Source organism: Blennius ocellaris, assembly GCF_963422515.1.
Source record: "Blennius ocellaris genome assembly, chromosome: 7".
NCBI lineage: Eukaryota > Metazoa > Chordata > Actinopteri > Blenniiformes > Blenniidae > Blennius > Blennius ocellaris.
Genome location: NC_137656.1, coordinates 12,056,813 through 12,074,010, shown reverse-complemented (window position 1 = coordinate 12,074,010; position 17,198 = coordinate 12,056,813). Strand labels below are relative to the sequence as shown.

General features: G+C 41.1%; 2 protein-coding genes and 1 long non-coding RNA gene across 6 annotated transcripts; all 3 read left to right on the top strand.

Moving 5' to 3' along the window:
• Positions 1 to 202: 202 nt before the first annotated feature.
• On the top strand, positions 203 to 7,245 carry ubox5 (U-box domain containing 5). Of its 4 annotated transcripts, XM_080498926.1 has the most exons (7): positions 207 to 261; positions 1,470 to 1,536; positions 2,292 to 2,393; positions 2,914 to 3,656; positions 4,463 to 5,073; positions 5,165 to 5,344; positions 6,767 to 7,245. In XM_080498926.1, the coding sequence occupies exons 2-7, from the start codon at positions 1,483 to 1,485 to the stop codon at positions 6,988 to 6,990; spliced, it is 1,914 nt and encodes a 637-aa protein (XP_080355052.1). In that variant the 5' UTR covers positions 207 to 261; positions 1,470 to 1,482; the 3' UTR covers positions 6,991 to 7,245. The 4 variants fall into 4 exon arrangements, with proteins under 4 accessions (XP_080355053.1, XP_080355052.1, XP_080355051.1 ...); XM_080498927.1 differs by lacking the exon at positions 1,470 to 1,536 and having other exon boundaries at positions 203 to 261; positions 2,302 to 2,393; XM_080498925.1 differs by lacking the exon at positions 207 to 261 and having other exon boundaries at positions 601 to 1,536; positions 6,770 to 7,245.
• Positions 7,246 to 9,916: 2,671 nt separating this feature from the next.
• On the top strand, positions 9,917 to 11,188 carry avp (arginine vasopressin; the record flags this gene model as incomplete). The annotated part of the gene is made up of 3 exons (XM_080500203.1): positions 9,917 to 10,039; positions 10,626 to 10,830; positions 11,052 to 11,188. The coding sequence occupies exons 1-3, from the start codon at positions 9,920 to 9,922 to the stop codon at positions 11,186 to 11,188; spliced, it is 462 nt and encodes a 153-aa protein (XP_080356329.1). The 5' UTR covers positions 9,917 to 9,919.
• Positions 11,189 to 13,581: 2,393 nt separating this feature from the next.
• On the top strand, positions 13,582 to 15,260 carry LOC308131898. Its single transcript, XR_013936670.1, has 4 exons — positions 13,582 to 13,706; positions 14,147 to 14,264; positions 14,477 to 14,563; positions 14,687 to 15,260. It is a non-coding gene; the product is annotated as an uncharacterized lncRNA (long non-coding RNA).
• The last annotated feature ends 1,938 nt before the right edge of the window (positions 15,261 to 17,198 follow it).

The following is a 17,198-nucleotide window of genomic DNA, read 5'->3' as shown; positions in this document are numbered from 1 at the left end:
AAAAATGTTAAAATAAGAGTAAGCTCGTGTTATTTGTCGTTTCTTTTAAATGAGGAGTTTGGTTTGTGTTCTTTGGAAATCAGATTTTACATGCTCGGACTGAACAAGATCGCTCACTTCGCAAATTAGAAAACATGTCCCTTCTCATTTTCCGTACTCCTCCCGGCTAACTCGCTAGCTACTTTTAGCTTTTTGCATCTTTGTGGTCAGAGTCGCTAAACAATTAAGAAACAACAAGAAGGGTACAAACGACCGAGCAAAGTAAGATTTTAATTCATTGCTGTATATGCTAAAGTGAATATAAGTCACATTTCTTAAACGTGTACACCCGAGCATCACATTATTCGCTGTACATGCTGGATGGGGTCTTATATTAATATGTTTAATTCAGCTGTGTCAGAACGAAAGCTTTATTCTGTGTGCAAAAAATAACTTTATAGTCACAGAATAGAATCAACAGACACTTTTACTGCCATCATTTTGTAGTTTATAATGCCCAAAAGCACAAGATAGATGCATTCTTGGTTTTGCAATTTATGAGAACAAGGAAGTCATTTCAACCACTTTGGAACCCCATTTCAATTCTAAATATTGACACCAAATTAATGTCTTTCTCCTTCTTGTGCTGCCGCTCTACTAGTGGGTATACATTATTCTAAACGCATCCATTTGGAAATGAAAAAAAAAAAGCACAATGCATGTAAACTTCAACAATGAAGAGTTCAGATGACAGGGGTGGCATTTAGACTGGGAGGTATGCAAGTGTGTGTTTTTGAGATCACATAATGTGTCAGTACAGGACAATACAGTGATGATTGCTCTTGGTAGGGAACTGTTTCAGATTCTCTGTTCTCATTGATCTGAGGCAGCTGCAAATATATTGTGAGTTTTTGCTTCTTTTTTTTTTTTTCAAATAAGTGCACAGGATATTTCCCAAACGGCTCAGATGACACTTAAACTACCAAAAACAGTACAATCAAAACTTAGTTGGCTGTTCGTTTACAAAAATTACAGGACCAGACAAGATTCACATTTATGAAGCTGGAATAAAATGTCTAAGATTTATCACATACGATAAAAAGATGAGAATAATGATCAGCAAACAATTCTCAAACTGTTTGATTGGCTGGTGACATTAACACTGCTGTGACTCCCTATAATGGATTTTGGAATCAACATCCAGATGTTAAATGTACAGGGTTTACTGGATTGTGTTTTTCCATGCGATAATTACAGGATGTCTTTGCCCTTTTGAGCTCATCGTACGCCTTTGTGTTTGAGGGGTGAAATGGTCAGTCGACGTGTCGAAGGCTGTTCTGCAATGAGGTTGAAGGTCTTGTGAAATATGTGTGAACTAGCATCTGTGTACTCATTTTATAAGTTCACACAGAGCATTTTTTTTTTCACTGAATGTGTCATTTCACCTTGACCCGCACAGCATGCGACTCAATGAATTTGTGTCTTTGCAGGTTCTTGGTGACTATGGTCATGAATCTTTGTCTGCCTCACTTCTGTACAACCGCTCATTGCAACAAGGTACGTACATTTTCCTCCCCAACCGTTCCTTCCTCAGGCTCAGTTTTCTTCATCATGTTCACTTTCCAAACACTTTCAATGCTTTAAAGGCAACAACGGCTGCCGCAGCCAAATAACCCGTCTAATACTATCTAAAACAATGTGTGAGCACAAGACACATTTCTAATTTTCTCAATTCTCTTCACATTCTTTCCTGTTATAATCAGTGAAATAGTAGGTCCAGATGAAAAGGCAAAGCAAGGCAAACGTATTAATAGAGGATCATTCAGACACAAGGCAATTCACAATGAAAAGGAGTTGCAAACGTACACGGATGAAAAATAAGACAGGATGTAGGTGGAGGTTGAGAATGCGACAATAAATGGGGAGAGGACAAAGTGGTGCATAAGAGACTGAATCACTACTGTCCTGTCCTTGTTATGTTCTTGTTATTGGTATTTTGTAATCTGATCATGGCTGTCTTTCCGCCAAACTCTGGAGGGATAACGACTCTACTTCACCTGTTTCAAGAAGATTCTTTATGGTTTACCTTTTTTGGTCTTTGCTTTTACCTCCAATACCTTCTCATGCTCGTCATGTCGGTCACAGATTCCCATGTTTTTTGATTGAAGTTAGTTTTCAGCTTTAAATGTGAAAAATGCGATGCATTTTAGGTTGACAATTTGAATTGTTTCTTGAAGATACTATGTAGAATTAAACAGTTTTTTGCTCTTTTGTTATTGTTGAGGAACATCTGATTTCTGTTCTGACTGCAGGTGTGTGCAGATGGCTACGACGTCACTAACCTCGTGTCAGCCGACCCAGCGGTCAGGAGGCGGGGCTTCAAGCTGGAGTACTTCCTCCGACCTCCTGTGCAGGTTAGATGACGTCCATTCCGTCTATCTTCTCTCCTTCTGTGTCACGTGAGGCTGGAGGTGAGCTCGGCTGACGTGAAGGCGGGACACTCTGTGGACAGGTGGACAGTTTATTACAGGACACACTCAGAGAGAAAGACAAACTTACAAAGAAATTCATACCGGAGTCATATTTATCATAAAGAAGTAGAAATGATATCGATCGTCTCTCTGCAAGGATCATGTCCTTTACTCAAAGACTTCATGTTAATTATTGTTAATTCACCACTAGTATCACATATAAGGAGTCACGTGAACTTGTTACCAAGAAGGCTGCCAGTAAGTCCTTTTTATTATAGTTTTACAGGGATGTTGTTGTTGTTTTGTTTTTTAAAATTTCATGCACGCTTTCACAGCAATTGAGCTCCCTTGGCGTGAAATTGGAGCGTGTGTGGAGATATGATTAAAGTGCCACACGGGTCCTCGTGACCCAATTCTGCACAGGAGTTTGTGTCTAATACGTCGTGTAATTATTTCATTTTAGGTGACGTTGCAGTTTGGGTTCCAGGTGGAGCTGTGCAGGGTGGACGTGGAACTGTGGCCCTGGGGTATGGACCGAGGACAGGCCTGCAAGAGACTGGAGATCAGCACCAGCTCTGATCCAATTCGTCCCACCCCTGACCACAAACAGGCTCCGACAAGTGATCAAGTGAAGACAGAGGTGAAGGACCCAAAAAGTTACAAGACAGAGACACATCAACACCGTGCCAGTAAATCTCAGCAGAGCGGCGCTCACCAGTGGAGCGTTCAGGCCCGGCAGTGGCGTGAAGACGCCGCCAGTGATTCTCAGCAAAGAGTACATTTCAAGTCTCAGTCACACCCTGAATCCAGCAGTTCAATCCCAGAATTTAAACTGGTTGCACGATGTGAGCTGAGGGAAGAAGCTCAGGTCTGCTTCACGCGTTCAAATTTTCGCCCGCGCGCCCCGTTTCTTTCCCCACCGCCACCGCGACACGCAAACTCTCGCCAGGAGGAGCTGTGGAGCCGGGGCGTGCTCTCGCTGGACGCTGTCACGCAGCTCCGCGTGTCTGTCCCTTTTGGTGGAGCGGCATCGTCTCTCGGACTGAAAGCTTTGACTGTGTGGGGGCAGCCGGCTCGCCGCTGCTCTGCTGACCAAGTGGAGTGGATTCAGAGAGTCCACCAGGCCAGTGAAAGACTCCTGAAACAACCTGCCTTTTTGACATCGTCCGTGAAACCAACCACACAACCACCGCAAGCTCCTTCGAGGTATGTGCACAAACACATCTGCCACACCTCAACACAGCTAAACGACAACAAACAAATACGCCATATTTTCACCACAATCACTTTGAGCCTAGCACATAACGAAGGAGGATTTAGTTGATTTCCATAGGATGAATAAAGGTGGTGTTTCACAGGTACCCCAAAACTGAAAATAATGGCCATTTTTGCATTCTGTCATCAGTCTTCTTTGCAGACTTGAGCTTGAATGGACAAAAAGGGAGGGTAACCCTGGACAGATCACCAGTCCATCACATATCAAACACTTTCATTTACACCAACAATCATTTTGACGACACCGATTCACCTTGATAACAACGTCCCAGAGAAAACCGTAATACCAGGGAAAACGTAGGTAGGCAGAGAGATTCCTCACCAAAAGCTTGGGATCGAACTGATGATATTGAACTGTTTGGGTGAGAGTGCCAAAAGCTCGCTAACTATGGCGCCGCCCTTCGGTTATCCAAAGCAGTTGAAATGACCTCAAAAATATATGGCCAATATGTTTTGAGAAGATCAAAGCACATGTAAGTGCTTTGTCTGTGTATTGTCATGCTGCTTGTATTTGGGACAAGATCAGATTTAATACGGTTTAATTAAAGGTGTGGGTTCTGTTCACTGCTTAAGCCGAAGTATTTTGAGCAGAACCCTGCTAATCTTTTGTCAAATCCCGGCACCAGCTCAGGCTCAGAGTTGTTTCACCTTCCTTCTTCCTCAATTCTCGGTGTAAAATGTTTTCTTGTATATCAATCAGTCGATACTATTTCCATTGTTTGGTTTCAATTTGGCAGTCTTTCTATGCCGGACGAATTCCTTGACCCGATCACACAAGAGGTGATGGCGCTGCCGATGCTGCTGCCCGGCGGCGTGTCGGTGGACAGCACCACTCTGGAGGAGTACCAGAAGAGGGAAGCCACGTGGGGTCGGCCCCCGAACGACCCGTTCACCGGAGTCCCGTTCAGTTCGTCCTCTCAGCCTCTCCCCAACCCCCAGCTGAAAGGCCGCATTGACCACTTCCTGCTACAGAATGGGATGATTAAAAAGGATGGGATGTTGGGAAGACGAGACCAGGGAGAGAATCCACAGGCCTCCAGACTCGTAACATCCAAGCAACAGGGACAAGCGCAGAGCTCTTCAAGTTGCGCTGAACGTTCAGGAAACGTTGCTGATGTCAACAATTACAACACCACTGTGAAAATAGAAAGTTCTACACCTGGACGTCCACTGGAGGATGATAGTGATGGGTCTAATATCCAGACTCTTAACAAAAACAGAAAATCTGAATCAAATAAAAGAAAAAAACTAAGTATCGGTGAAATTTCCACAGACTCTACAGAAATATTGACCGCTAAGAATGAGCCGCTACCACAAACAAAAAAAACAAGAGCGGAATCAGTCTCCGGTGAGTAACAACATTCCATACATGCAGTTCTCTTTGGTTTTTTTTCCCCTGCTGACATCTTTGTTTCTGTGTCTCCACCACACATCTTCAGCGCCCAGCTACAGCTCCCATGAGCAGCGCTTGTCGTCCAGTCTGGATGAGGCCCTGTCCTCCGCCCTGCAGGGCCGACCTTCCTTTACTTCAAACCTGCTGCAGCAAAAGCAGGTCGACTCCGAGCCGCGGACCACCACTCCGCAGAACCCCAGTTCAAGCTTGCCAAGCCTGTCTGCAGGTAAGATCTATGCTCTCCGAAACATTTTAGGCCATACTTTACAAACATATCTTGTAAAATGACAAACGCATTACCTCCGGAAAGGCCTGTGGCTCACTTCTTGGCGGCACTCTTACAGTCACGAGAGGCAAATCGTTACATTTCCCTTTCAAATATCCGGAAGAGTTTCAGGATTTGACCCGGAAGGCCAGCTGGCCAAGTACACCAGTGAGCGCGTCGTATTTTCAGTGTTTATTTGCGTCGGAGGTGTTCACGCCAGGTAAAGTCAACCTTTTCCCATCTGCGTTCAGCTAATCTTTCCTGAATCCAGGTCCCAGATATGTGTCACATCAAAAAACTACATTGATTGCAGAGAAGTGAAATTGAAAAGTGAGGATGAATCGATTTTATTGTGACACAAATTCAAACCAATGGACTCAATTTTAAATTGGACCGTTCAGATTTAGATTTAAAGAATTCAAATTCACTGCCTGCTCGTACAAGGTTTATCCCATAGAGACCGGTGTGTATTGTGGGAAGGCACAGGCTGATCCTTCACAAACTGCTGGCAATGACCGCTGACTTCCCACAAATTGGCTGGTGTACATAATATTCGTATTGAAACCTGTTACATGTGCTCAGCGGCCTTTTTAACTAGTCCATGGGCCAGAGGCCAATATGCTCCCATCTGGGTGGGCAACGGCTACCATATATTTTCTGAACGCTAATGGTCTCGGGTGTCTGAAAGTGCATGATGACCTTTTCAACTTGGTAGCTTTATAGAAATAACAGCTCGGCAAAGGTCGGAAATTGTAAATAAATATGGCAAACTGTGAAAATATAAGATTGCAATAGCTCAGCATACAAAAGTGATATACATTTGCAATAAAAGCCTACTTATGGGTTATTTGATATGGGAAATTCATTTACTGTGATTATCATAAGGTCAAGGTCAATGTCAAAAAAGCACCAGGTTAAGGATATGACTTTTATTTAACATACTCTAGATGCAACCACATATATTTTATAGCTCCAAAAGTAATTTAATCTTGAAGGCAAGGCTATGGGCTTTCAGGAAATGTGTAGTCTGCCTTACAATTTCTGATCTTTGCCTAAAAACAGATGATACACGCTCACCTCTTGGAAATAAATCGGCAGTATGGAAATATTTCGGATTCCGACGGAAAGACGGCTCAACAGACAAAACTCACGCTTGCAACATATGCAAATAGTGTCAAACCAGTTATTTTTCTAACTTTATAAAAGTACTCCTCAAACGTGCCCAAAATGATTGGAGTTGCAAGTAATGATGTTTTAGTCTGTCTATCATTATCTCTGCTAAAGAAAAGGATTTTGGTGCATTTCAGTTCATCGTGACAATATGAGAAAACCCAGAATTAGACGGTTTGAAACGTGAAGGTTTCACTCCTCGCTTTCTCTCAGCAGGTGAGAAGACGTGCGCAGCTTGTTCCTGCTCCGTCTCTGCTTATTCTACAACAGCGTCATCTATCTACCGCCTGACGTGCGGCCACTTGCTGTGTCGTGCCTGCCTGCAGAGGAAATCAAGACCAGCCAACTCGCTCTCTGTTGCCACATCCGGTCACATCCCGTGTCCAACCTGCCAGCGCTCGACCCCACACAGCTGCATCATACGTGTGCATCACTGACCGGAGGCACAGAAAAGACCAACAAACCCACAGAAATGTACCAGATTTGACTTCAATACGTTATTGCTGTATGAAAAATAAACATCTGCACAAAGTTCATCACATATAGTGATTTTAATTATTCACTTTTTCTCGTCGCGACTTTAATTCCATTTTTGATAACTCTTTCTTCACACACTTGTCGCAGTCCAAGCATTCCTATTACAGTGTTTGATATTCATGTGTCATGTTTCATATTATGTTTTCATACATTGTCCTCCGTGTTAACATTGTCTACATTCTTGCTGTCATTTATGTTCCTTTCAATTTTCTTGAACCCACAACATCACACAAGCATGGCTTGATCATGCTCACAATTAAAAATGACCATGAAAGTCAAGCGTGTTGAAGTATTAAAAAGAAAAATTGAAAAATCCATGAAATCCTATTCCATTTCTCTTCCACCCCCCTCACTCTAGCTTAGCCTTTTCACTGAGCACTGAAGTGTGGTTGCAACCTTGGATTTGCTATATCTGTTCTGACCCTGGATGTGTGGATTGTGCTGAGGATGCACAGGAGAGGTTGGAGGTGGGGGGTGGCTGACGAATTGAGAGCAACCAGAAAGATCTCTGGATGAACTGAGTCATTCCAAGGCTCTGTGATTGTTATTGTGACGAACCTGACAAGTTCCACATGTCCTCATTCGTGGGCTTTGTTGTGGGTGTCTTAAGATGATTGGTGTCTCTCATTCATGTTTCAGTACTCTACTGTTTTCTCCTGTCGCCGTCGTGTCACTGACCACGTATTCCCTCTAATGTCAACACAAGCACAAAAGTTATGGTACACAAAAGGGTGAAACAAAGAGAAGTCGGGCCAATAGTATTTTTCCAGGCTTCACAAGCACCATGAAATTTATCGGTTGGTTTCCCTGACAACATTAAGCTTAACCAAGGTCATGATCCTGTATCCGCTCAGTAGGAGCAAGGACAAAAATCAGTTGTTCTGCATTTGAAATAAAAGACTTGCATTCGGAGCTCCGGGTGATAGGTGAAGCACTTGATTTGAATCTATTTGTCAAAGGAACCCATTGACTTTGCACAGCTCTTTTTAGTTGTGTTGTGAAAACGCAAGCTAATTTAGGCTCAAATTGTTTTGTTTTGTATTCATGATTGTTAAGTTTCTGTTAATGTTTTCAATTATTAATTAGGAGCGCCTTTTCTTCCTTCTGTTTGCTAGAATAAAACATTTTTTTCTAATATAAACGCAGCACTAAAACTTTTTCTTGTTGTAACAATGCTTTCTAGCAATAAATCTTATATTGGAAAGTGTTTTTACTAGAGTTTCACACATTTCTTGTAAATGGGACAGGCTTCAGAGCTTTGTGTGGTTTTGCGCGAGTGAATAAAATTCCCAAATCTGGCTGCCAATGTCAAACAGCTCGACACGTACTGACTCTTGTTTGATCATTGAAGTCTGAAGAAGTGAAAGTGGAAGAGCCATACAAATAAGAAACTTCTTGGCATTGGCTTAGAGGATTCGATTTCGGCTGATCTGACAAGGGTGCATCACATATTACACTCCATTACTCATCCCTTGAAAGGCATGTTCCTTACAAATGTGGAAATTAATTAATTATATAGGATGTACAAAGGAGCTGCACATTAGCATCCTCTCCTCACAATGACAATCCTCCACTGCTTAAAGGAGCTGTCTGTGCAGTTTGCATGTTCTCCCTTTGTCTGTGCATCATTTCTGGTTTTTTGCAAACAGTCCAAAGACGTGCATTTGGGGAAAGTTTTCTTTAAATCAGAACTGCAAATTGTAATGAGGAATCGGGTTTTCAATGAAAGTTAGTTTGCAAAACAACAGTTTTTCTTCTATTTCAGAAGATTCATGTTAATGTTAACAAACCTGCAAGGAATTAAAACTTTATTTATGCAGCTTATAAAAACAATGAAACAGTTTGATTGAAAGTGTTTTGATAGTTGAGGAAAATGTAAGGTTTCGGCCTGATAGTCCGATAGACAGGACGACCCCCCCTATTGTGATTGTCCCTCTGCGTATTCCCTGGCTGTTAGGGACCAGAAACATGTCCATGCTGTACCTGAATAATGTAGTATCAAAGAAAATCCTTACTTTTTGTGCTTAGTTCATAGTGAGATTACATTTGTGGAGAGATCAGGCTTGAATGCTCTGATGACAATTAAACAACTTGACCTGCTGCCTCTGTTGCTCAGTTCTACCATTTCTTATTTACTCCTTAATTAGCATCACAACAGTTAATAGAACAGATGAAAACCTGAGCATGCAACCGAATAATCAACACTAAATATACTCGTTAGAAATGTTAATTTTGTTTTGCTCGTAAACAGTTTAGTGTTGCTTGAGGTGGATAATTTGAGCGACCTGGAGGTGGTCATGACACCACCTCAGCTGTCTTCGCATGGCAGACGTAGAAATAAAGAAAGAAAAGTGCATGCATCTGCATGATCACCGTGAATTGCTCTTCATTGCAGTTAATCTAATTAGTTGTCCACAAATTTCAATTAGTTGTTCGTTGTGCGTCTTTTCTTGTGTTTTCTCCCGCCACGGAGGCTCAAATTATTCAGAAAAGTTATGTGGACGCATGGCGCTGTGCTGAATACGGAAAAAAACATCTTCTGCTCCCACTGCTGTTTTGTTTTTTTTGTTTTTTGTTTTTTGTTTTTTCCGTTTAGATTTGTTAGATGGCACTCATTTGATGCGGAGCCACATCCGAAGCGACCTCTTGGTGCGTGCGCGCGGCGCGCTCGCCTGTGGCCTTCGGGCGCGTGTGCGCGTCGGGAGCAAGACGGTGCGACACTGACGTCACATATCAATGGGCTTTGTCAAATCACGTCCATGTGCTTATAAAGTGAGGGATGACCGGGGCGATCCGTCAGACAGCGGCTCTAACTCCAAAGCAGCAGCGATGCCTCAGTCCTTGTCCCCCCTGTGCGTCCTGGGACTGCTCGCGCTCTCCTCCGCGTGCTACATCCAGAACTGCCCCCGAGGAGGCAAAAGGGCGCTGCCGGACACTGGGATCAGACAGGTGAGGAAACATTACTCTCACACATTCGGTTTTTTTGTTGTTGTTTTTTTTAGTTTTTGTTTTTTCTCATACAAAAAACAAGTGGAAATTTGAATAAAATCGAAAGAATTTGAAAAATAAACCCTGTTTAATCTATTTTGTTCTCAAAAGTCCCTCTTTTTTTAATTTTAAATATAGGCTACAGGTCAGCTCTTGTGTGTTTTCCTGAAAGTAGTGTAAAACTATATATTTCTGTCAATATATAGCAATAACTTCAATTCATGTATGGATTTTTATAGAGAAGGGTTTTGGGCAGTCAACATTTCAATATTCAAAGTTTAATTTCCAGGTGAATTTATTGTGTCCAGCCTTCAATCTTCTCATTTTTCATGTAGTAACGATGTCATGAATCCAGTAGATTTAGTCGGGCAGAATAAATTAAACCAAACATTAACCATAGCCTATAGAATGATAAGTAATCACTACTGAATATGAGTCTCTTTCAAGCATGTTAATATTTCAAAATTCAATCAAACAGAATACAAATTTTAACCTTAGAATGTTTTTATTCACATCTATTTATTTAACACGTGTTTTCTGCTTGAAGTGCATGTCCTGTGGCCCTGGAGACCAGGGCCGCTGCTTCGGCCCCAGCATCTGCTGCGGGGAGGGTCTCGGCTGCCTGCTGGGCTCCCCAGAAACTGCTCACTGTGTGGAGGAGAACTACCTGCTCACCCCTTGTCAGGCAGGAGGGAGATCCTGTGGGTCGGAAGGAGGGCGCTGCGCTGCTACCGGACTTTGCTGCAACTCGGGTACGGTCTGTGCTATTACCTTGTCTCATTCACTGGAGCCACTTTGATTGTTGATCAAGAGTGGAAATGAATTGAACGTTTTCTCACAACCATTTGCTGATGAGGGTGATAAATTGGAAAGGGCCAATTCCATGCACTCTCAGAATCTGGTTATGCAATCTAAGCCCCTTGGACTAAGTCATTTTTCTATCTTTCATGTCCTTTCCTTTCCTCCCTCTCAGAGAGCTGTGTGGTTGACCCTGACTGCCAGGGAGAGGTGAAGATCTCAGATCTGGCCCACAGCACTGGGAGGAGCTCACCTACAGAACTGCTACTGCGACTGCTGCATGTGGCCACCAGAGAACAGAACGAGTACTGATACTGTGCGTGCGTTTGGAGGTTCCCCTTTGCTCTACAGGGCCTGGAGCTGCAGCAGGCAATGAAGACCGTCTTCGTTCCACAAGAAGATTTGAAATCTGAACTCCGAACCAAAAGATAAAAGTAGACGTAAAAGAAACGAGAAGTCCGACTTTCTTCCACTCGTTTACTGATTCGCCATGTACAAATCCTGGAAGAGAGCATGGGAAAAGCAGACATCTTGTTTGCACCCACATGTAAATATTAATGCACATAGTGTAAACTAAATTTATTCTCCAATGGGGACATAGCAAGGCTCCAATTGAAATGAATGAGATCCAGCAGAAATCACTGTAAATAAGTAAAAGATTGACGATAAAGGTTGCTCCAGACATGTATGTAAAACAGCTGAATGAAAATGCCTCAGCAATTACTTTGTGTGCAGTCGAAGTATGGTTGTATATCGAAGAGAAAAACAATGAGAAACAATACAGAATGTATCACAACACAAAAAGACTTTTGTATTTTGTTCTTGATGCTGCTCATCCGCTTGCATGAGTTTGACTGTGAAAGAGTGAAAACAGGTAAGAGGACTGTTTTGTTATGTGCTTCTTAGAAATGACACACAAAAGGTTTATTGAGTCGTCTGGCAGGCAGTCACTGCCCCAACACGACAACACATAAACTGCTGGGTTCGTTCATCGCCTCCAAGCACACAGGTCTTGCTGCGGTGTATCAACATGTCCAGTCCGCCTATAGATGAAAATTTTAATCGTCGTATCACTTTATGCGTGATGATTGAGGCTGATACAGCTGCCAAAACAACGTGTGATGACATTTTGTTGGTAAAGTCTTCCATAGGAAAGACCTTTGCTTGTAGTTTGTCTGAGATTTAAATTTTGATTTCAAGAAAAATAATCACTGAGATACGGTGATGTCCCACTGGTTCTGGTAAGAACAGAATCACATTGATCCAAGTTCTCAATACAAATGTAAAACGTTTTGACCAAATATCAAAATCCCAGATTTTCGTCCGCAGTTTGGCTCACACTAAATCACCAGCTTTGTCAGTTTAAAGTGAAACCAAATCATTTTGTCAGTTCTGCTGGGAAGTCCCCCAGGGTGCATTTGATTTTTTATTTTTTTTTTTTTACACGGCAATTACACTGATTGCTTGCAGGCTCAGGTCGATTGCACAAGATACACAGTTTTGAAAACCACACCTGAATATACAATGCACGCAAAACTGTCAATCATGTTGCCATGTAGAGATCTTGTTTCCCCGAAAGTTTTTTTTTCTTTTCTTTTTAAACCGTCGTCTCTTTTTCTACTGTCAGAGTCACTGACAATATGTGCAGTCTTCTTGCTCATGGGTTCTTGTGCAGGGCACCTCTTTTGTGATTGAGAGGCTTGAACTTGATCATCTTTCATTTAAACATCAAACCAAAGGGCCACATTTAGCAAATATGAATCTCTTTCAATGCTTTAACAGTATCTGAGAGAAAATATAGTACTCTTTTTTTTTTTTTTTCTTTACCAATGAATCCTGATGTATGTATGAGGTAACTATTGCGAGTTGTGCTAGCAAGGGCACAATTATCCATGTGCATGTGGCTTGTATAGGGTGTACAATTCACAGAGTTCTTGACCTTCATGCTCCAATTTCGATGGTGTGAATAGACCTGCGGTAGAACCTCCGGTGGGGAACAGAGCGAAGGTACCGGCACAGCGCTCGCTCCTATAGCCTGTGGCTGTCATTGCTGAGAAAACCCATACACACGATGGAAGAACATGCAAACTCTCCACAGAAATCTTGCCGAAGCCAAATCAAACTGGGAACATTGTCACTGTCATGTGAAAGTGATCTTACGCCACCTTTCAGCACCATATATAAGTTTGTCCAAAACATTTGAAGAGGTGAAAAAAAACAGAGGTTGTTATCAATGGAGGCTTGTAACGGTTGACGAAAGCGAAAGTTTGATCCTTGTTTACGTCTTCATTTCGTTTCGACCTTAATCGTTGTGACCTGCATCCTGTCTTCCAAGGCTTTAGGTGTGTCGTGTGCATTCATTCGGTAGCTGTCAAATCAAACAGGATCCTTTTTAAAAGAGGGGTTATTAAACCTGTTGGAGCCTGTGCGGAGCATACCGGTATCACAAAGTTAACCAGTACAGACAGTTTGAAAAACTTTGTTCTTTATTTGAAGAAAAATATTTTTTTTAAAAAGCAAACCTTACAATATTTTTCAATTATGCTTCAAACTTTAGTGTATCATCACAGCTTGTTTTTTTTTTTTTTTTTTACATGTCAACTTTCTCAGCATCCTCTCACAATGGAAAGTATCTGACTGGTGAAAGCTCAATCTCACACACTTGTCAGTCATGCGTTTGGGCGGATACTTGGGTGTGTGCACAGCTTCTGTGTCAGTATTTAAACAACAAGATCACATTCCCTCGACACAATTTCTCCTGCCATCATGGATCTGAAAGTAGTGTGTGCGATTGTGTGTTTTTATGCTTTGACCATCACTTCCACTGAAGGTAAGAACCTCATTCGCACTACAAATACAGGTTGAAGTCAAGAAGGCACATACAACTGGTTGTGTGCATAATTTTAAATAAGAATATTATGGAGCATAAAAGATTCTCTGTGAACACAAAGAAATAATCATATTCAGGATTACATCCTGATGTCTTGTGGCAGCTATTTCAACTCATCTGTATGCTACTTTTATGTTCCTGCAACATTGTGCAGTACAGACCCCTGTAATTTTTTATTTTTTTTAAAGTAGTGCATTGACAATATTCAATATTGCTCAATGTTCATAATGAAAATGTCTTTAGAGCATAGATATGCTGAAGATGGTTTACTTTATCATACATTTATGAATACATTTCTTTGTTCAAACATTACTACCATTTGACTTTGACTTTTATTTTTTTCTTTCATTTACACTCTTGATCCCAATCTCCCACTGCAGCTGGCATCCCAAAATGTTGCATCACAACAATGAGAAACATCCCCATACCAATGCTGCTGAATGTGCAACGATGGGAGGTGCAGACAGACTCCTTTGCCTGTAACATTGAGGCAGTGATGTGAGTAACAATGATTCAAAAGGTCACACTACAGTAGTTTTTACATTATTTATTCATTGTCTACATTTCGAATTTAATAACAAGAAAAGACACTGAAATGAATCATTTAACTGAAAGTTGCTAATGTAAGCCCTCTGATGTAACTCATAACTTGTGCTCAAAGTATGATTTTAGGCCTGAATGACTGATTGTCTTTCCTCACTGATCCCCAGACTGTATGTCAAGGACCAGAAGAAGCCCATATGTGCACCACCTCAGATAGAGAACACCTTGAGAATGCTACGCAGACCCAGACCTAAGTACTGAGGCTCAGAGCGGAGAATCACTCCTCTCATAAACATATGTCATATGGCATTTCTTAGAGGTTTTTATGTAATAAAAAATAAATAAATAAATAACAACTGATTGTTGCTGATCCACAGATTGTATGGCCAGTTCCCGAACTACGCACGTGAACAACGGCTCCTGGAAAGGCGTCGTAGGAGAGCGAGACGTACCACACGCAGGCTGAGGTACTGAGACGTAGAGCAGAGAATCTCTACCCTGAGAAACATGTCGTATGTTTCCACATGGCATTTATGAGAGGTTTTTATGCAATCAAGTTCCTTATTGTCGGTTATGTAAAACCTAAAAATTCCTTAAAAGTACAACTCTACTACTGTAACTTTGTGTCTGTAATACAATTTCTGTGTACTTTTGATTCATTTATGTATCTTAATTTCTCCCCAAAAAATGTCCAACAAAACACGAAACCATTTTTTCCTCTACTTTTCTATACCATCGTGAGTATTTGTCACTGAGCCATGCAGACGTGGTTGTACCAACACATTAAAGTATTCCCTACCTGTTGACACATAAGTAACTGCAGTGTAGTTTCAATCTTGTTTGGGATGCAATGGACGATCACAGCAAACTGGCAAAATTTACCGACGATGTAAATGTTTCTTTCTTTGCATTTGTAATTTGAAAATAAAAAGTTGATCCCTGTAAACTTTCCATTGTGTACTTGATGTCAGCTTGAATTTGCAGCTATAACACAGTTTTTTAAACTACTCAGGATTTAGACATCAATAGAAAGATGTTTGAGATGCGAAGCCAAATATCTTTTCTCTGGAGTTATTCCAAAGGTCGAACTGATGCGGACACTAGCAACTTCTTTGAGTCGCTTTTGAGATACAGCATGGAGTTCCAGAGGCAGGTAACTGCTGCCAATCACTGTCAATAATAATATTCTGGTTATTCTTGTGGGCCTGTTTTATCCCAGCCCAAGCTTTTTGGTTGGAAACAGTTAAATGATAAAAAACAATGTAGATTCAACGGGATAAATTGTCGATGCATAGGCTAATTTCACCAGGTACAAAGCATCTCAGAACAAATTGAATCAGGTCAACGAGACTTTGAAAACGTTGTGTCCCTTACAGGTTAAATTGGCCTGTGATTGCTCTTTTCCACAAGGAAAAACATGCAATTAAAAGAGGACTTTCACAAAAAGAAGCTTCCTTCATGGGCACAAAGGAAAGAAGAGAACAGAAGTACATGCAGCACTCTCGCATAAATGAAACTTACAAAATAAACGTAATGACCCTGTATTGAACGAAGTTTGGGCCAGAATAAGATTAATTTCCTTTTACGTGTAATCCGTGTCTTATTTGGAATAAAAGATACTTTAACTTTGAAGTTCCCATATCTTCTAACATGAGCCACAGTTTTACTTCAACAGATGGAAGTGTGACACACACGACCAAAGTACATCAAGAAGCAGAGGCTCTAACTATAAGATTAGCCTTCATGCAGATGATATTTTGGTTAGCCTTCAAAACCCAGATTCTGGGGTCCCTGGATTGATGGATCTGTTGCTGCAATATGGAAATTTATCAGGCTAAACTCTCAATATTGAAAAGACACAAGCCCTGGTGTTTAATTTTAAGCCAACACCTGACCTCAGAACGAAATATAAGTTAAATTGTGATTCTAACTCTATTAAATTCTTTACACAATTAAAACACACACACATGAATGATGGTAATAAAAACCAATATTTTGCCCAGACTGCTGCATTTATTCCAATCTTTGCCCATCCAAGTCCCTAATTCTCAATTTAGGGAATGGAATAAAGCCATCTCACGCTTTATCTGTAATGCTAAACCCCAAAGAACAAGATTTAAAAACTCTACAATTACCTAAATCTCAAGGGGAAATGAGCTTGCCAAGCCTCCGAGACTACTTCAGAATTCAGAATCAATGGGTGAGATTTTCTATAAATGTCTGGTTGGATCTATTGAAACAACTCAAACTTAAAAAACAAAACCAAAAACTAATCTAATGTGGCCAGCTCATGATCCTCATTTCGAACCAGGTGTGATAAAAAGAAGTTACATCCATTGAGAAAGAGGAGGGGCCACTACATTGTGCCAACTAATGGATAATCTGAACTTTATAGATTTTAATGTGTGAATAATATCATCTTGACCGATATGATTTTTATAAACACCTTCATCTCATATCAAATCAAATCAAAATTTATTGATAGAGCACTTTTCATACAAACATACATGCAACACAAAGTGCTTCACATAAAAGAGCAAAATAAAAATTAAATAGAAACACGCACACACCCACACACGCATACACACACCCACCAACCCTGACTGCCCGTAACAGAATATAAAAACTGATATAAGAATGGTGTAAGAATGGATATAGCTCCATATCCAGAGTAGCAGTTAATCTAGATTTCAAGATTCATTTCTCACCTATAACTTTCTATTTATGCGACTGCAGGATAAACATTACCAAATAACTTAATTTACAGACATTAACACCCATGCCAACAAACACTGTTATGATAGTGAATTACTAACTGAAATGACAAAAAAGGCCTGCAGCACACAACTGTGTCATTATCTTTCTTCTGAGTCACGCAGCCTTTTGAAC